Consider the following 20,631-nt stretch of genomic DNA (forward strand, 5'->3'; position numbering starts at 1 on the left):
AAAAAAAAGCTGTTCCAGTGTGCTCAAATTGTCCTTTTGTTGTTGTTTTTGTTTTTATCCAAACCAGGTCATTTAATTAACCAGTAATCTGACTTTTTAATGCAAAAATAATTAAGGTTCAAGTTGGAAACTTAACTGATTATTTAAAAATGTAATTAAAATATTACAATTTGAATTCAACTTTGAGTAAATTACTTTAAAATGTAATTTATTAAAGTTACTTATCACTTTATCAAGTTTGATCACATTACTAATTGATCTTTCTAAAAAGTTTTTGGGGATTATTACCCTTTACAATTAGAAATGACACTCAATCAATGATTTCCATGCATATAGCAGACATAAGTTGAAGCTAGGTGTATGTCAGGTTCACAAAAAAAAGCTGTTCCAGTGTGCTCAAATTGTCCTTTTGTTGTTGTTTTTGTTTTTATCCAAACCAGGTCATTTAATTAACCAGTAATCTGACTTTTTAATGCAAAAATAATTAAGGTTCAAGTTGGAAACTTAACTGATTCTTCAAAAATGTAATTAAAATATTACAATTTGAATTCAACTTTGAGTAAATTACTTTAACAAGTAATTCATTAAAGTTCACTTTATCAAGTTTGATCACATTACTAATTGATCTTTCTAAAAAGTTTTTGGAGATTAATACCCTTTACAATTAGAAATGACACCCAATCAATGATTTCTATACATATAGCAGACATAAGTTGAAGCTATGTCTTTTGCCAGGTCATTTAATGAACCAGTAATCTGTTTTCCAAAAAACCTTTAAAGGAGAAAAAGATAAAACATAAAAAGGTTCTTTAAAGCACCAAAATGCTGCAATTATGACTTAAAGACGTCCTGTACAAGAAGGGTCAAAGTCATTTACACTTGCTGAGGAGACTGAGGTGCTTTGTATTGTGCAGGTTTAAAACCCTTTACGACAGTGTGGTGGCATCTGCATTATTTCATGCAGTTGTCTCCTGGAGAGGGGGGAAGCATGGAGAGGGACTGGACAGAAAAAGACTGGAAGAGAGGTCCAGTTCTGTCCTGGACTGCTCCTAGACTCCATAGAGGATGTGGAAGCCCTAAGTAGTCATGCGTTCATACATTTTATTCCTCTATTTTCTCGTGATTAAGAGTTAATTTCATTTTTTTTCTTGAGACCTCGAGCTATTAATCTCATTATTAACATATTAATGTTGTTATCGCGAGATAGTGTGATGATTTTCTCCAGATCTTGAGATAATGAAATGTTGTTTTCTCAAGATAACAATGTCATTTGAGATCTCAAGAAAACAAATTAAATCAACACATTGTCACAAGAAAACAGAAGAAATAAATGATTGAATATATGACCGCTTAGGGCTTCCACATGTTAGCAAAGCTGACCTCCATCTCCTCTCACCTCCTGCATGAGACTGTGGAGGCCTTAAACAGCTCATTCAGCAACAGACTGCTACTCCCACCATGTAAGAAGGAGTACTACCACAACAAGTCCTTCATTCCAACAGCTGTAAGACTCTTTAACACCAGCATGACTTAATGACTTTCTTCTATAGATTTCTTTTTTATGAATCATTTCTTATCCACCTTGTGTATACATGCTGCTGGGACAAGAGAATATCTCCTGTGTGAGATCATTAAAGTCCACCTTATCTTATTTTAGGAGATTAAAAAAACATAATTTATGAATGTGTAAGCAAAGACACAATTGCAAGTATCATGCAAATTATATATATTATATTATTATTATCAAAGTTAACAGTTCCAGTACAAATATTACAGACATATGTATTTTTTGAGTCTTTTAACGCACATTGTAGCAACTGTAATTTATTATGGAATATTTTCCCTGTCTTTCCTTGATATATTTTAATAATTTCGACGTGTCCAGTGTCAGTGCTGGGGGACCATATGACTGCTGATGTAAGCACAGGTTTTACTGTGTTTCACTTGCTGCTACTGAAAGTATGAGTCTCATTTTCCCAAACGCATGTAGATTGTAATGTCTATATTATGCCTGCAATGTTCCATCTGACTCGGGACAACATCCATTAACTCTAACCGCTTATCCTTTAAGATCTCCAGGCATGGTTTATCTTCCAACACCACAGAAAATAACCATGTTGTCAAGTGCTCTGTACCCTGCCTTTTTACTAAACAATATGTATAGCCTGTGGATGTTTGAACTGAGCGGCAAATTGGTTGTAAACTAACTTAAAATGGCAGTAAGTAGTACATTTCATCCCCTTTATCTGACTGCTATCAATCATCTGATTTCCAGCAATAGCCCCCTGACGTTTGTTTCAGCACCACATCTGGCCAAAGTTTCTGTGTTACATGCAAGGCATCATGTTACAGTGCACATATGTGGTGAACCGAGAGAGTCCATGAAATTCTATCTCCACGATTGTGTAACACGAGTAGTAAAAAAGACGATGAACCCTCCCCTCTCTTTACAGTCCAAGGTAAGGTGAGGGCTTTAGTACACAATGTGTGTTTTGTGTGAGATACAAACAGAGAAATCTCTCTGAGTTTTGCCTTTTGTGTGTGCGCAGTGTGGTGTGGTGTGTGTTTGGTCTGTCTTTTCACTGCTTAGTGGTACCTGGAAGTTGCTCTGCATCTTTTTTGATCACACTTTTACATTTTGCCTGACACATCTCATCTTATTGCACTTATAATTATACTTATAATTATGAACCAACAATATAATATAGATGATTCTGAAATGGACCATTCTGAACAACAGTATTTTTATTCAAGCAACATTTTGAATGCAGGACTTTTATTTGTAACTGAGTAGTTTTGCACTCTATTGTTACTTTTACTCAACTAAAAGGTCTGAATACTTCTTCCAACACTGACACCTGTTGCATACCTGTCCGTCCTGGAGTCCATACTTCAGAGCTTTAGAGCTTTGAGTTTAAGTCAAAGGTTTGTTTTTGTTGTTGCTGTTGTTGTGTACGTGTGAGTTTTTCTTTATCTGAATCTAGAGATAGATGGTGCCATATGTCCTCCTCTGTAAGTCGCTTTGGATAAAAGCGTCTGCTAAATGCAATGCAATGCAATGCAATGCAATGCATATGTTGCACAGACAAATGTGTGATATGGTGTTATGTAATGCACCAAATGACTTGACTTATACATCTGTTGTAAGTGTAAGACTGTAAATTTCACATTCAAAGCCATTCATAACCTCGCACCACCATATCTCTTGGATCTTCTCCATGTTGCTGCTCCCCTTCGCTCCCTCAGATCTTCCTCCTCCATTCACCTGACTGTCCCCTCTGCCTGTCTCACCACCATCAGCTCTGGGAGTCTTTACCCCCCGTCATAAGGAACATCAACTCACTCCCCCAATCAAGTCTGCACTTAAAACCCACCTGTTTAAAATAACATTTTTCATCTGATTCAATTGCATTGTCTTACTTTAACCTGTTTTTAATGTTGTATTCCTGTAATTTGATATACTTTTATGGTTCTTTTTGTTTGTTTCTTATTTGTTATTTGCTGTCTACTCTCATTTATTGTAAGGTGTCCTTGGGTGACAGAAAGGCACCTATTATTATTATTATAATTAAACTATGTGTAAGAGTTCCTGTAATTGGTACCAACAAGAACCGAGTTGTTCTTAATAGATGGTTTCTTGTTTACATATGTTGTTTTTGTTTGTTTGTATACTGGAGTATTGTAACAAAAATAATTTCTGATTCTGAGTCTGATTCTGATTCTCCTAAAAAAATCTTAACTCAAGGACCTCTTACTTTTTTCAGGCGTTTTCTACTGCCAATCCTTTCACACATAGTTGTCATAATAAATAGTAATGATGAAATCACTCCAAATAAACGGCCATTTATTTCATTTTATTTATTTATTTTTTAATTTCCCTACCTCTCATCTGATTGGTTCTCACAGTTAAAAAAAAAGGGGGGGCGGGCTGCTTCACGCTATTGGTCCACACCTTTCAGACTCTCTTGCCTATTGGCTCCTTCGGACGTCACTCAAAGAGTGCGCTGGCTCTCTCTCTTCCTGTGTTACCGCCCTTGGGCTGCGTGAGAAATCAGGCACTGAGCTGAAGACATTGGACAGACACACTGGCGTTATTTGGAAGATCCTAAGCGAGTCTCAGGTGAGGAAACAGACAGCTGTTTTGTTTTAGGACTCGGAGACGCTGTTAGCCGTTAACTGTCACTTGTATATGCGCTGCTTTAGCTTCAACGGCTAGTCAGGGTTAGCGTGTTAGCTTGCTACATGTCATCGGCTTTAGCGCATCCGACGAAATGTAGACAAGTTACCCAAAGTGTGTGTCACGGTTTGGGCTTTTTTTAGTACTTCTACTTAAGTAGTAGTAGTGTGTGCTACCTTCAGCTGGGGAGACGGTAATCTAATAATCACGAGTAACTTGTCAGCGTGGTAATCGTAAACATGTCAGCTAACGCCGTTGCCCGCTATGTCCACAGGAGATGGATGAAAGTATCCGAGTATGTCAGCCAGAGGAACTTGATTTATATAAGACAAGCAGTGCGTTATGATGTGTGATCGTATGGCTGCGCTAAATATCATTTAATAGCTGTGGTATCTGGGTTAACTGTGTTTAATCTCAGTTGCCCATCCCTGTCAGCCAGACAATACACCGAGCAGTGTTTCTTAAGGACATGCACATGTAGTGTGGTGGTGAAACTGTGTGGGTTTTTAGCAGCAGCACTACTTTGGTAGATAAATGCAAGGTCATTGTACCTGTGTCAGTGAGTGTGCTGTCTTTAAAGAGCTAATCTGAGAGTTTATGTCACAAAAGGTAGTTTGGACCAGCAGTGGTGAATGAAGGGTGTGGTCCAAGTCTTTAAAGACTGCTTGCTTGTTTGCATTGGGGGGGAGTAGTGTGGGTTTCCCCCTTTTTAAGCCTGAAGCTGTGAAGCAGGTATTTCAATGGTGTGGTCACCGCTGACATGGCATTTTTTTAATATGAACAGGCTCCTCAGATTGGACTGTTTTAACCTGCATGCCTTTTCACTGGAGAGTGAAACCTGGCCAGCCAGCGCCTAGTTTCACCCTCGATGCAATGCAGTGCAAGTTGTCATTGCTTTATACAAAGGCAATGTGTATTATTCGCCCCCCTTTTGCTGAGGTGCAAGGCGCTCCTTGAAATCGGTTCTCATTATATAATAATGGATCATGTGTGTGTGTCTGGAGCGTGGAGCTTGTTTGTTGGAGAATCACCCCACTGTCGGGTCCTTGCCAGGCTTTTACAAGAGTTGGAGGTGCAGCAGTAATTGAGTAAACGAACAACAGCATGAATGTTAAAAACATATGTTCTCCTGACATCTTGTCATAGTGAACACATCTTAGTGACAGCGTAATAAGACTACTCTGTGTCTTTCCATCTGTTTTCTATCATATTTTTTTTGTCATCCTAGGACGCTTGACTCCAGAAAGAATGAAAGCAAACTGAGTAACAACAGGGTGGAGGAGAGTAGGTGGGAGGAGGAAGTACAGACTCTTGTCCCATGAGTAGCCTAGCTGGGTCATTCTAACTATAGTCCTTTTTTGTGGGTGGTGCTCTATAATAATGTAATAACCGTCAGGGCTTCCTGTTCATGTCTGAGCTGCACGTTACTATTTCTTCAGTTTTTTTTCTGATCTGATGTAGCACAGGCAACCTGGATGTCGACTACAAGAATTACAGTGTATGTTTTGTTTTTTTTTAAGTTGCAAAGAGATATATAATACAAGCGAGAGATACTCTCTGTGATGGCATCTGATATATCGCACCACGGTCTTAATGGTGCAGATAGTCTTGCAGTTTGTCTGTCAGCATCGCGTTTGGAGAGAAGCATCACCGCTTGACCTGAAACATAGTTCAGACGTTTCACTTGAAAAAAAACACGGGGTAGCTTCATCAGAGGCAGTGACGAAAGGTAGAAACATTTCACTTCCCCTTTTTTTCACGACTTCATTTGAACCAGAAAGAAGCAGAAAGAAATCCACTCTTAACCTTATCTGCAGCGTAACTTTGTCTTTCTTGTGACCTACTTGTACTTGTTCATTTAAAAAATGATTTTTGAGGTTATGCGCGCTCACAAGAATAAGACCGCTATATTTTAGTCTGTGCACACACACACACACGTTAAGTCTGTTGTAGCCTGTCAGGTGGTCTTAAATCGTGATATTTGTGGCTCCGTCCTCATGCAGTCCTCAGTAATACGTTTGCGTCCTCGAACAGTAGCCTGAGTGCACAGGTCAGTGTCAGGAAAGTGTAAGGTGAGAGTGGAGTGCAGACAGGTTATGCAGTGTTATCGGCTGTGAGCCAATCTGTTGTTGTCTTGAAGGATTAGCAGAGGGGAGAAGGAGAAAGGAATCAATCAGATTGGACTAATGGATCCTCTCAGCGTCTCTGCCCTGGCTTGAGCCCACCCATTGCAATCATTATCCCTGTCTGAATGCTCCATTACTCTCTCAAAAGTCCCGGGCCTCACTCTAAACCGGGTCTGTTGGTTTTAAATGTTCTGAATTGTTTGTCAGTGTAGTGTAAAGTGTTTTTGAGAAGGTATTATAATACGGTAAATGGTGTTATTTTGAGCTGATCTGGTCATAAGAGCATTATGTGTGTTTACATGTGTGGGACTTAACGCTTAACCCTGGCTGGGGGTCTCTGCTTGTTCCAGATCCTGGTCAGAAATGTCATCTCATCTTTTTGCCTTCTGCACATCTAAGAACTAGTCTCAGTAATTTAACCGAAATTTGTACGAAGGAAGTCATAAATTAAACTTCATGTGAGGCAAGACATTTCTTTCCATGTGTTCTGACTGGCTTGCACATGACGTTAGGCCTCAGATGTTTAGATGTGAGGTTTTTTTTGGGTTTTTTTGGCACTTTTTAAACATGTTTTTAGATTCTGGAAACCTGCCAGGCTGTAAAAGGGGACCACAGTCATTAAAAAAAAAACAACAACCTCTATACATTTTTTTTTTTGTCCCTGGACAATATCTCTCACGTGTTAATTAGGAGAGATGAACAAAAACTCCCCTTTCCAAAAAAAAACACGCGAGCAAACGCTTGTAAATGACATCATGAGAAACAAATCCCGGTGTTGTCCCATGAGCACAGCACAGAAGATTTCTGGTGTGGGTTGCAACATGCAAAGCTATTTTCATATGATTTGGATTCATGGGATATTTTTCAATGTTAGATAGGATAAAGGGAAAACTCATTTGAATGCATGTAGATGCTCCAAGTTTAATGCTGTGTTCATAGTTCTTCACAAATATTGATTTCATATTTTATTTCTTCAGGCCTAAATGATCATTTGTATTGTTTTCTAGCCTGAATAATAAAAGTTACCTTTAGCTTGAACCCTTTGGACTTGACTCCACCTGAGGCTCTTACACTCATATATCTGCATATCTGCTGTGTAGTTGAAGCCATACCTAGACATGCTTTAATAGTTTAATAGTACTAATAGCAACTAATAGTTTAAATGAGAAAATGATCCTATAATAATAAAAACAATGCTTACTTCCAGCTTCTCCTGTGCTGACTCTGTTTTCCGGGATCGTATTGAAGTACTGCACAGTTAAAACATTAGGGTGGGGATTATTACTGTAGATCATTACATTCGTATGCATCAATTAAAGTCAGCGCTGACATTTAAGCCCAGCTTCATCTGCTGGCACTGTAATGGAGGAGGTGAGGGGAAGAATTAGTCCAGGACAGAGCCTGGATTGTGGAGACTAGGAACTGAACGGTGTCAGACTCTTCAGGGAATTCCTCTGAACTGAACTGGAGAAATCACTCAGGCAGCTCCGGGGAAATGGCACCAAATGTTCAAAGAATCCTCGGTTAAACCACACAGTCTAGTATTTTTTTTATTTATTTATTTTCCTCTGCTGTTAGAGAGTTCAGAGACAGTGCTGTATTTCACAACGGACACGATTCAGTGAGACCGGTGTTTTTTTTTTTCTGTAAAGTGCTTGTTCCCATTCTCTATTTACATAAACACACGCAGCTCTGTCTTTCCTGCGAACATGATTTTTTTTTTTTTTTTTGGAGCAGCGTGAGCTTCAGGAAAGTAGAGTATAAGAAGTGTGGGTACAGTTGTGCGTGTGTGTGTGTGAGGGGAAAGTGAGTGATTAGGACTAAGACCATCTGTGGAGGTCCTGCGGGGAATCATGAGGTCATTTTGTGTTCGGACTGTGGCGTGGGAGCGGGAACTGAAGGCTGAGGCCTCTTCGTTTAGTTTGACAGGACACACACACTCACTCCCTAAATCATTCACTTATCTCCGATTTATTCAAACTGGTGTTATTTTCTTATACATCTACTTCAGAGTTCACGCCAGTATTTCCTGTCACTGTTTGCCGTTTACGAAGAGGAAAAAAAAAATGTAACACACTTCTTTTGCTGAAACTGACCCTGATTTCTAAAGTAGCACAGAGTTGGTGCTCACAAAGAGTTGTTGGCAGTCCTCCAGGGAGTGGTCAGATGATTTGTCCGAGGCTGAGAAAGTTCTTCCTTTGTTCCAGCTGTGTGTTGCATTGCATCATTGCAAGAGCTCATTATGCAGTCCAGCTGTGATCAACTCTTGTTCACCAGCGATGAGATAAACAGTGTCTAATCCAATTTGTTTTAGTCGGCTAAATAAAAAGGAATCGTATGCCTTATTATCTTCAAATGTTTATTTGTGTGTGTCTGTGCCCTCATTTGTCTTCAGGTAGCTTCTCCTCAGTCTGGAGCAGTGAGCCCAAGAGGAAACTGTGGCTGTGGTCTGCTGTCCCGAGTTGCTTAGCGAACTATAGCCGGCACCATGGCGTTGTCGTACAAGAAAGACCTAGACAAGTACAAGGATCTCGACGAAGATGAAATCCTCAACAAGCTGTCGGCGGAGGAGCTCAAACAGCTGGAGACGGCCCTCGAGGAAATGGACCCCGAGGTCAGGACTTGATGAGGGTTGGAGGAGCTCCAGTGCTCTTTTTAGTGGGAGGGATTTATTGAAAAAAATAACAGGCAAAATAATTTGGTATCCATGAAGCGATTTGCAGGAAGTAGAAAGGTGGAGGCAGATCAAGGGAAAGGGAATCCACCATAGAATATATTCATCCTGGAACACATCGAACGTGACATATTCAAATCCAAGGGTGGATTTTTCCTTTGTACCCTCCAACTACACCTCCCAGTCCCCAGTCTCTGTGGTCTGGGGAAATAATTTAAAGGGGTAGACTGAGCTGCAGTAACTCTTGTCATGAGGCTGCCAAGTGTTTGTGTGTTTATTTGTGAGTAGAGCTGAGGAGCATAATGAAATCCCCGCCGGGCGCCTGGGCGTTTTAAAAAAAAATTTAAATTCCATCTAAACCAAGTAAGACAAATCACACTACATGTTGACCCACAGGAAACAGACGCTTCATCCGGGGGGGTGATATTAATTTGGATCTTATGTCATTAAATAGACAAAGCAGAATTTTGGTGTGTTCACAAAAACAAGCACTGCTTTTGTCTTCAGTTTCCACAGGCTGCACAGACAAACCTTTTCACACATGCTTGTTCACCACGTCCAAGTTTCTTACTCACCTAAAACAATCGGCCCACAGTTGGTTGCATTTTTACGTTAGGTCATTTAAGCCATGAGGTTTCAGTCGACATGCATCGAGTTAAACTAGTTTGCCAGCGCAGCAACAATTGAAGTAGACAGGCAGCTGTTTCAGCCTGCTTAGAAAAAACTGATGCTGTACAGATGTCCGTACATGTGCCATGTACATGCATTTTTTTGCTTTCTTACAGCATTATACATTCTGCTTAAAAAACGCGATTTACCATTTGCCTTTTATTCTATACTGTGTGTATTGAAGTCATCGTTTGACTGGTCTAATGTGTCTCCTCTCATCAGAACGCTCTTCTCCCAGCGGGCTTACGTCAGAAGGACCAGACGACTAAGAAAGCAACAGGATCATTCAACAGAGATGGCCTCCTCAAATATCTGGAGAAGGAGGCCATGGAGTACAAGGACAGAGAGGACGTCGTGCCCTTCACCGGAGAGAAAAAAGGTGAGTTGTGCGTTTGATAGAGCACCAAATGGTCATTCCAGCAGGATAACAGACCTTGAATGACTGATAAGTGTTTATTAGTGGAACTTTTTGATTGATGTAGTGGCCTTAATTTAAATGAACTTCAGTCTTTATATATGAAGTGTAGTTTGACACGTGTTAAATGAGACAAACAAGTTCAAGAAGAGATATTGCACCGTTGTTGTAGTGTACCATGACTTGTTATTAACGCCACTGTTGTGGTGCTATCACTTAATAGTAATATATTTCTCGGGGGAACAAAGAGTGTCTCTGTGTGTGTTTGTGTATGTATCAGCAGCACAGCAGTAATTACCGTTCTGCTGTCCTTGTAGGTATTATTAATGCATGTCTGCTCTTATGCAACATACAGCAGTGAGGGGGAGGTGTGTCTGTACCAGGGGATAGGAGGTAGGGAGTGTCCTAGCAGAAGGCAAGGCGAGGATTAACTGCCTTGTTAGTAGGTAGGTCTCAGTTCAGTTTCTAAAGCAGTGGTTCCATAGGGGGTTTAGACCTGGCACAAAGCAAACCTTTTGTCATAGAACCACGAGAATAAGAATAAAAGAGGTGCTCTGCATATTTACAGATAAATATTTAACTTAAAATACAATAAACACAGTTAAATATGCTGTTCAATGTATTTCTCAATAAAAGAACATTAAAGTATGTATAATGTAGCAGGGAAAATCAAATTTAAGAGGTCAACCCAGAGGTTTCTTACCTGGTTTACATGTATACCAGAGATGAGGGAGCCAGATCACACACATATGATGTTGGGAACGTACAGTACCACAGTGAATGTGCTATGAGACAACGATGGATATCTGTCTTCCACAAGCAGTTAGTGTAGGATCTGATTTTAGTTTTGTCGGTCGGCTGTTGAGGGCTGAGATTTGAAACAGGTACTGTTTGCATAACACAAGGGCTGCAAGGCCGATCCGTGTGTTGTCAAATCTTTCCACCTCTTGTTCTGATGTTCACATTTTTCTGACTGCCAAGCTTCTGAAAAACTCCCGAGCTGGAAAGCCTGTTGTGTTCCTGTGACCGCTGACAGCTGCAGCATAACTACATATTGAGTGTTTTTTAAATCTCCTTTTCTTCTGTTTTGATCTGATGTAAAATAAAACATAGAATACTTTCATAATTTAAATACAGTTAACTTGAATGAATGTAAGACTTGGACCCACTTTGGGAGCCACTGTTCTAGAGACTAGTAACCCTGACATGGTGTGCTTAAGACTGAGGCCCAGGCTGAGGTTCTTCTCAGACAACACATGCAAATATGTGCCTAATGCCTTATTTGACCTGACAGGATTTTTTAAGTTGACAGTAATTTATTTATTTTTTTGTTTGGCTTCGTGGTTATAGATCCCATACTGTGAATCCAGCTGTGGACTTTACAAAGCTAATAACTATGGAACTATACAACAGAGTCCTAATGTCATAAAAATAATCTAATCTTAATTTTCCAGCAGTTGATTGTAGTTCTGTGTGACGCTCACACAGTTGAATAATCTGTTTTTTTAGCAGCCGTGACTGTAGCATTGCCACTGAGCTGACTAAGGGGAATCAATCTGTCAGATGATTTTGGTCACGGCACAGTTGATGTCTCACATAAAGGTAAAATAAACAGCCGCTGATGATCCACGTAGGATTAATGTTGTGCGAAACCAAACACAACCCGGAGCTTCCTGACTGACCTAGAGAAAAACCAGTTGTGTTCAAACAGGTTTCGAGACTCGTGGAACTCTTAATCACTTCCTGGAAAAGAGGGAAGCAGAAAGAAAAGCAGAGACGTGAGTAGAGCAGGGACGTTACCGGGTAAAAAAAAAAAAATCTTTTTTCAGAGGAATTCCTTTTGTTGGGATCTCCAGAGATTTGGACACTGCTCCCTCACTCGAGAGGAAATATGGAACTGACATCTTCCATCTGACCCAACCCCGGCCTGTTAGAAATTATACTCCCTGTGTGTGTGTGTGTGTGTGTGTGTGTGTGTGTGTGTGTGCGTGTGTGCGCACCCCCCTTATGACAACATGGAAAACTCTAATCACTGTGGTGGTTCTGTGGAATGTAGATGACTTGCTTCCCCTTGTTATACTCACCCCCTGCTGATAGATAATGTGGTCATGAGTGCGTGTCTCGTTTCAGTAACACACCAAACTCTAGAGGAAAACAACCTGTCTGATTACCATGGCAACCATCACGGCCTCTTAAGCACTTAAATGAGATTTATATCGGATCAGTCCATCTTATTACTCTTACTCTATAATCCATCTTTTTTCCATTGTTCACTCCTTCTGTTCATCCTTAGTTTGGTTCAGGGTTTGTCAGCATTAAGAAGCTCTGGCTCGGCGGCAGCAGACATTGTAGTATGATTATATTTTAAGAGGTACTGCTGCTATGTTCAGTTGAGTCAACACGGTTTACTTAATTATCACGTCAGAGCTGAGGAATACGTATTGTTTCACCAATTTAGGGCATTCAAGGCGATCTTCCACTCAAGTCTGATAAGCATTGTGTCTGCTGAGGTCACAGTGCAGGGTGTGGCTGTTGCACCAATGAAAAAACACAAACACACACCACCAGTTTTTCTCATGAATTGCTTTCACAGCTGAAGCATTTGCGGTGACGTGGCCATGTTTAACAAGGAACTGGATCAGTTGCTGCAAACGTACCGCTTAAGATGTAAGAATAGTTCAGTTTACAGGATTTCTCTGATTTATTACAATAATGATGATGATCTGGTTATGCGGTGAATAAACCCACCAATTTGGAAGAGTAAATGAAAACCAAGTTTATCGTAAACATCAAAGACAGTTTACAGAGTTGCTTGCTGGAGTTGTACATAAACAGTTTCCTGTGCAATCATTTTTTGGTGTGGTCTGCATCGCTTGTTTATAACCTCCATTTTCCTGGACGATCGTATTTATTGCTTCATCTGACTTCGACATAGCGCTGTCACTGTATTCCCACACCCAACAAGCCATGATGCTTTTTAGGATTCAAGATTCAAGACATTTATTGTCATTTGAATGTAAAAACACGTGGTTTATACAGCAATGAAATTCTTATTTTGCCCATCTGTTGGTGTTTGCACAGTGTGTTTTTAAAAAAGCAAAACATGGGCGCCGTGGTAGCTCACCTGATAAAGCATCCAATCAGCATGTCATGCTCTCTGTCGCCACAGTTTCCTGTCAATGTCAAAAGAAACAACAACATACAAACCCCTAAAAACAACGACAACAATAATGATAATAACAATAATAAGGAATAAAAAGAACTTGACAGCACAACTGCTACCAATACCATTATGTGGCATTGTTTGCATTAATGTCTTAATCTGTTGCCTTAACTGAAAAAATGCTCTTTTATATGTTATCAAAGGGGCTTCAGGCGTCTCCTTGGATCATTAGTGTCAAGTCAAATCCCGGATTTTCTGCAGCTGACGCTCGTGTTACAGGCATGCGCTGTGTGCTTATTTTCCTTCAGCATTTGCACATTGTTGTACCCCAATGTGTTTTCCTCATTTAGTTCATGATGTATGTGACTGTTGTATCACTCACATGACAGGATTTTGGCCCTTTTTGCTTCTGAGTGGCTAAATGTTGCTCCAGAGGGACTGGCACAGGATGCTGCCTTATGACTGTACTTACTGTTTGCTGGTTTTCAGGAAGTGCCAGAGCCCCCCCACTAGGGACCAGTTTGGACAATTTGACTGGCTTCACTGACTTGGAAGGAGGGAAAGAGGGGAGGCCTGTTCTTGGGGTGTTTTAAGGAGACAAGCATACAGAGAGGCAACAAATGGCACCCGCTGGACGCTCTCTCCATCCAGTGCAAGTGTTTGTTGCCCCAGCAGTGCAGTCTAGATTAGACTCCAGTCATTGTTCCATGACTTCCTTCGCTCTTTTCCGTTTCTTCCTTCAGATAGGTTACCATGGAAATACCATAGTTGTGAGACAGTCACGGCTAGACTTCAGCCAGTCTGAACCACCGATGGCTGGGGAATGTTGTGTAAAACAGCAGGAGGCCCAGATTTATTTAAACAACACATTTCTGTTGTTCAGACTTCACCTCCTTGTTAGAAACTTAACTGTTGTTATATGTTGGGCTTTTTTTTTTTTTAAGATTATTTTTTTGGCCTTTTTTGCTTTATTGATAGGCATAGCTGAAGATTGACAGGAAACGTGGGGAGAGAGATGGGGAACGACATGCGGGAAAGGCCCACACAGGTCGGGATTCGAACCTTCGCTTATGGGGCGCCCGCTCTACCGACTGAGCTAAACCCCACTCCATATGTTGGACTTTTAATTCATTTTACGTGTGTTTAACAATGTATGGATGTAGTTTGTTCACAATCTGACTTAGTGTAGAAATAACTTGATGAGAGATGGGGGTTTTTTTTATGTGACAACAACTGAGAGATTCAAGCTCCAGACTAAAGAAGAGTGATGACCACTTCAAGGTCCTGCTGTGAAGTGTGCTGTCTGATGTCCAAGACAAAAAGTAAAACGTGTAGTGACTCAAGATACAAGTTGATGTTATTCCAGACCTGTGTGTGCATATTGATTATACAGCTGCTTTATCTGGGAATGTGTCCATGCTATGTGCATGAAGGCACACGCTCACACTTGGCAGTCATGCAGTCTTATGACTGTGGCACAAGGCAAGAGGCTGTAGGAGAATAACAAGTCACATTATTGATCAGCCGTTAACAGTTGGATTTTTCTTTTTTTTTTTTTTTGAGAGGTTGCGTAACGTCTCAAAAGCGTCATCTGGCTTACATGTACCTGTCTCTTCTGTCTGTGCTGATGTTGAAGTGTTTCCTGCCCATTTGTTCAGGGGGCTGAATCATCTCCTTCTCCTCTTTCCTCACCATCTTTTCCTTCTTTCTTTCTCTATAGGTAAAGCGTTTGTTCCAAAGCAGAAACCAATAGAAACACGCAAGGAGGAAGTCACAACCCTCGATCCAGAGTTAGAGGAAGCCCTATCCAGCGCCACAGACACAGAACTGTGTGATCTAGCAGGTAAGAATGGATACATATCTTTGAGGAAGCTTTAAAAAGCACAACTCTGTATCAGGGTTTCGTTGTGTGCTGCACACACTTTGTGTGTGGGGGGGGGGGTGAGAAACTTTCAGTGTGCCTGAGCTCAGTCTCTGCTGGGACAGTAAAACACAAGCTCCTTTCACTCCGACTGTCTCTCCCGAGGCACCGTCTTTTACCGCGTGTGACGATAGGGCGAACAAAAGGTGTCGCTGAGCAAAATAACACCACTTGTCTGCTATGACCTCTAGATCTGGTTACCCTTCATTCACGTAGTGGTGAATTTTTGAACCTTGGAGAACGCATGCGTACAAACCGACTGAGTCTCTATTTTGCTTTTGTTCGCAGCAATCCTGGGTGTTCACACGCTGGTCACCAGTAGTCAGACGTATGATGGAAGTAAAGGGGGTTACAACAGTAAGTATGATCATAGAATTAAATGTTTTTATTCAATGGTCCCAAAAAGATCAACTTTTTTTGACATCGGTGTGTCTTTTTTTTTCTTTTTTTTTTTCTTTCCTAGATGTGATCAAAGGGGAGAAGATGAACCCAGTGTTTGATGAGCCTCCCAATCCCACTAACGTAGAAGAAACTCTGCAGAGGATAAAAAGCGACGACGGCTCCTTAACGGAGGTCAACCTCAACAACATTAAGGTACACAAACACACGCGTGTGCATAGAGGACAGAGTGCATTTACATGCTGTGGTATATCTCTGGACCGATGAGAGTGTGTCTTTTTTTTTTTTTCCAGAACATTCCAATTCCCACGCTGAAGGAACTCGCCAAAGCCATGGAGAAGAACACGCACGTCAAGAAGTTCAGCCTGGCAGCAACACGGAGTAACGACCCGATTGCTGTGGTGAGAGGGAGCGGCGCGCAGACTTTTTAATAGCTCTGTTCGCAACTTGTAGCTTTGTGTTCTTACATTTTTCCTCGTTCTGCCTCACAGGCGTTCAGCGACATGCTGCGGGCGAACAAGACGTTGCGAAGTTTGAACCTGGAGTCCAACTTCATCACCGGGGCAGGGGTGCAGGCTCTGGTGGACGCGTTGCGAGACAATGATACACTCACAGAGATCAAGATAGACAACCAGGTATCAGATTGCCTTGTGACACACGCATATATGCACATACACACACACAACAAGGTCTGAAAAAGGCTTTTTTTTTTTTTTGCATTTCTCCTTTTTTATTTGTTTTTTTATTGCTGTCATCACTCAGGGTCACTGTAGGTGATTACAGGGAACTCACGACTGAGGAAGTCCTTGTGCTTTTTTAAATAAAGTGGTTTCACGCAGACTAAAGTAGTAGAAGATGTTTGTGTTATGCAGCGTGAAGAAAGTGCCAACTAACACAAACCACTGCCTGAAATAAAAAAAAAAAGACCAGTAGAGAGTTTCCAGTAGTTAAAAAGAAGTTAAACCATATATCTGAGATCCAAATCGGAGTCTTGTAGTATTTTCTGCTTTAAACCAAAGTGAAGCTGTTAACTCTGATGGTCAGATCTTGACTTCTGTACATTTGTGTGTTCCAGAGGCAGCAGCTCGGTACTACCGTAGAGATGGAGATCGCTAAAATGTTGGAAGAGAACAACACCATAGTGAAGTTCGGCTACCACTTCACCCAGCAAGGACCTCGCTCCAGAGCTGCTGCAGCTATCACCAAGAACAATGACCTGGGTATGACACACACGCACACACACACACACATTGCAAAAGCTGGGTGAGTTGTTGCCTATCATTACCTTCCACCTGGTCTCTCTTTTGGGAGTACATCTGTCTTTACAGCGTCCACAGTGACGACCTCTCTTCTCTTTTAGCTCCTCGTCCTGTCAGAGTCGCAGTAGTGCAGGTGTGACGCATGGGTGTGTCAGGGTGTTTGAATGAAACGTTCACTGCATTAACAGTATGGAGATTGACACGGTGTGATCATGCAGCTTTAAGAGTGACAACATCTCACTTCTTGTTTTCCGTACACGCTGGCACACGCTGTTGAAATGGATGACTGCGTAGCTCATCATGACTCACTTAGTGATAATCATACTAAACTAACAGGCCTGTGTAGGTTAAAGGTTGTGTAGCATGTTTGAAGTAATCTTTACTCTGTCAATCAATCGATTTAAAAATTCATACTTTTCCCCTCTAGTCCGCAGGAAGCGAGTGGAAGGGGACCTGTAAGGAAGGAGCCCGCCCCATCTCCGAGCCAATCCTGTTGTTTCATCTCACCGTGTGGAATAATTTCAGCCAATGCCCTGGTCTCATCTCACTGTGTGGAAACTTTAGTCTTGTGCCAAACTGTGGGGCAAGGCACGCTCAACCAGAACATACATCTGAGAAGAAGGGAAATAACTGGAATTGCCCTCTCCCATACACATGTTCATACTTATGTTTATTATTATGTTATTGAAGGTGTAAATCTGATTAGTTTTTAGTCATTTAATTTCAGCTGCTCCTTTCCCCCCCCTTTTTTGAGCCTTTATATGACCTGTCCAGATTTTTTATTTGCTTCTTTTCCTTTTATACTCTGCTCTAATCATGTGAATTAAACATGAACATTACCAAGTAACAGAAACAATGATAGCAGCTTTGTTAAAACAATAACTAACCTAGAGTAACCCCCTGTATCCTCTTCTATGATCGCTTGCTGTTGAGGCCTAAGCTTCCAGTGGAATTCCTGTATTGAACCAGCAGAATGATGGAGACAGCGCACAGATACAGCTTTAGATAACACAAGTTATCAAACGGTAATGCAAGTTATCGTGGAATAACCCGCTAACTCTTCCTTCTAATGTCGCCGATCGGATCACTGTTGTACATTTCCATCCGCATGGTGGTTTGCAGGTGTTGTGTATTGGAGTTGCCTTGTAAAAGCCGGCGTTACGTCCGTCTGGTGTGTGTTTAACGGTTAAATGTGTGCTGACCTCAAGCTGTAGTCAGTCTTAGAATAGATGCTGGCTCTCGCCCCTTATATGTAAATTTAATGCTGTAAGTATCGATGCACAATATTTTATAATTACTGTTTTAGTCTAAAGACGGTTCAAATTCTAATGTTCTGATCACTTTCATCCCTTAACAGGAAATTATAATTCGGTTTCAAGTAAAAATGCAGTACTGTACTGTAAAAGGAACAGGATATTAACCCCCATCTAGACTGAAGATGCTTTGATCTGCTCTTACAAATGATGTTGTAAATGTAAATGCTCAGCACACCGGGTTTCTCTGATGCTTAACCATGCCAAAGACTAACACATGCAGTGCTTAAAAATATCAATATCGAACTCAATGCTTATTGGTTCAGGTATTTGCTTTGGCAGCTTCCTCTCAGTACAGATCTGGGAAAGGAGTATGAGGGTTAACAACAATGATCTAGACATTTTCTTGGATCATGCCATTCCATTTTTTTTCTTTTTTTTTCCCCATTTATAACAAAATGTTCAGTTGTTTGGTGAGATGTGAGGGAGAGTTTGGCGAGTGTGAAACATCTCAGGTTGCGAAATGTTTCTTATGAACTACATCTCCCAGATAGAAAGTCTTGTACACATAGCAAAAACTTCTTTCACTCCCTCACACAAACACTTTCAGCTCTCAGCAGTAGCACGTCATTCGTTATGTAACATTATGTGACAACATGCTGTGTGTGCCTCAAAACTGAACTTCCATAGGTACACTAACCTGCTTGAGATCGGTGTAACAGGACTAATTCAGAAGCTACTTGAAACTTGTATATACTGTTTATGTGTAATAGGAACAATATACTGGCATGAAGTCTTCACTTGTGAACATCATGTTTCTGTCGACCAAAAACGCTCTTTCATCTTAACAGCCTCACATTCCTTGAACAAAAAAAGCTGTATGGAGTTCACCTCTTTTGGGTTTTTATATCTGTGCACTTCTGCCATGATCATGTCTGCTTGTGTTTCTTCTTGGACCTTTTTTTTGTTTTTTTTTTTGTTTTTACAGCTAAAGTGGAAAAATGCTTCTTTGCTTGGGCTTGTTAAGAATATTCTGTGATTCATAATACTGTATGTATATTAATTGTAAAACGCCATCTCAAATTCAAAGTGCACACACACACAAACACACACTTTTATGTGTGTATCACATCTGCACAACTCATTGCTGAGATTTTTTTTTTTTTGTACCTTTAAATCTAAACCCAGGTGTATACTCGACATAAGAAATATGTACTATTATAAAACCACAAAACTGGTAAAACGCACTGCTGAATATAAAACATCCTCAACAATAAATGTTTTTACATACCCGGCCTATGGGCTATTCTTTGCATTTTAATCCTAAAATGAATTAGTAAGGAATAGATTATTGACCCAGTTTCCTCTTCTCTCCTCAGTTGTTGAAAAAGAAACTTCCACTCCACCAAAAGTGACTGATAGCTCTGCAGAATTTTAACTGTGCTTGTGCTTAGAAGTCAAAACTATAAGCAAAGTCAGTAATGAAACTTCAAGCTCAACTATATTCTATAATATATAAAAAAAATAATATATCCATCCATCTATTACTCTGGGGAACAATTTAGATTTTTTTTGTCTGTTGAGTTAGATTTCTATGCTGATTAAAACTAAAATTGGTATGCTGATTCCAACATTGCAGTCAGTTCTTTTCTAGCACGTCAAGTTTTCTTCTCCACAACTTACCCTCCAGCTAAACAAAATTCCACTGTAGCTGTAGTAAGACTTGCCAGCTGATTATGATTGAACTCATCTACAGCTACGGGACAACTTGTTTCTGCAGTCACAATTAACACAGTGCGGTGAGATGTGTGTGCAGCTCCCAATAGGTCAGTACTATCAATATCTGCAAACAGAAGAGGATTTGTGCTGGCTTTTCTTTTAACCTGTAACCATGGGCAATACCATTGTAAGTTCTGTTTGGTTTGATGCTGTTTTTGTAGTTTTTAAAGCTTGTAACTATTCCATCTTAGTGTGTTATTTCCATATATTTCCTTTGTTCCAGATCATGTCTGCTCCTGCTACTTCTCGTCGTAAATGCCTAAACAACCCTGACTCCTTTTGCTATATTTGTGATAGTTTCATTCCAAGTCAGAGGAAAGCAAACATCAGTGCATTTGTCATATTTTAAAGTAAACCATGCTGATCCAGACAAGCCATGGGCCCCTCACAAAGTGTTTAAGCAGTGTGTCGAGAGTTTACGGATGTGGTCCAAAGGAACACGTGAAAAGTTGGCATTTGGTATCCCCATGGTTTGGCGAGAGCAAAAAGGTCATTGCACAAACTGTTACTTTTGTTTAGTGAAAACAAGCACATATCTGTTAAGTACAGTATTTTCATATTTTTAAGGAAAACGGGGATCCTCTAGTTCAAAAACTTGACATGATAGAGAAAAACTGATTCCGGACCCAAAAATTAGTCAAAAACAGCTGTCAGAACTAAGTCTAAGTGTAATCTATAACCGCTTATCCTCATCAGGGTCACAGTGGGGGCTGGAGCCTATCCCAGCCGACCTGACCTTGATTATAAAATATTTACCCCATCTGAGTTACTCTTACTCAACAGATTCTGGTCTTAT

General features: G+C 40.6%; 1 protein-coding gene across 1 annotated transcript; it reads left to right on the forward strand.

Moving 5' to 3' along the window:
- Positions 1-3,993: 3,993 nt before the first annotated feature.
- Positions 3,994-19,351, forward strand: tmod2 (tropomodulin 2). Its single transcript, XM_010731869.3, has 10 exons — positions 3,994-4,120; positions 8,699-8,917; positions 9,869-10,025; positions 14,945-15,067; positions 15,434-15,502; positions 15,609-15,739; positions 15,838-15,945; positions 16,036-16,179; positions 16,620-16,764; positions 17,231-19,351. The coding sequence occupies exons 2-10, from the start codon at positions 8,792-8,794 to the stop codon at positions 17,260-17,262; spliced, it is 1,035 nt and encodes a 344-aa protein (XP_010730171.3). The 5' UTR covers positions 3,994-4,120; positions 8,699-8,791; the 3' UTR covers positions 17,263-19,351.
- Positions 19,352-20,631: the final 1,280 nt, after the last annotated feature.

This window comes from Larimichthys crocea, chromosome VIII, assembly GCF_000972845.2.
Source record: "Larimichthys crocea isolate SSNF chromosome VIII, L_crocea_2.0, whole genome shotgun sequence".
NCBI lineage: Eukaryota > Metazoa > Chordata > Actinopteri > Sciaenidae > Larimichthys > Larimichthys crocea.

Excerpts from the sequence above, each read along its gene's own strand:
- tmod2 (XM_010731869.3), top strand. The coding sequence starts at position 8,792 with ATGGCGTTGTCGTACAAGAAAGACCTAGACAAGTACAAGGATCTCGAC. Across the intron at positions 8,918-9,868 it reads TCGAGGAAATGGACCCCGAG|AACGCTCTTCTCCCAGCGGG; the intron begins GTCAGGACTTGA and ends TCCTCTCATCAG. Across the intron at positions 15,503-15,608 it reads AAGTAAAGGGGGTTACAACA|ATGTGATCAAAGGGGAGAAG; the intron begins GTAAGTATGATC and ends TTTCTTTCCTAG.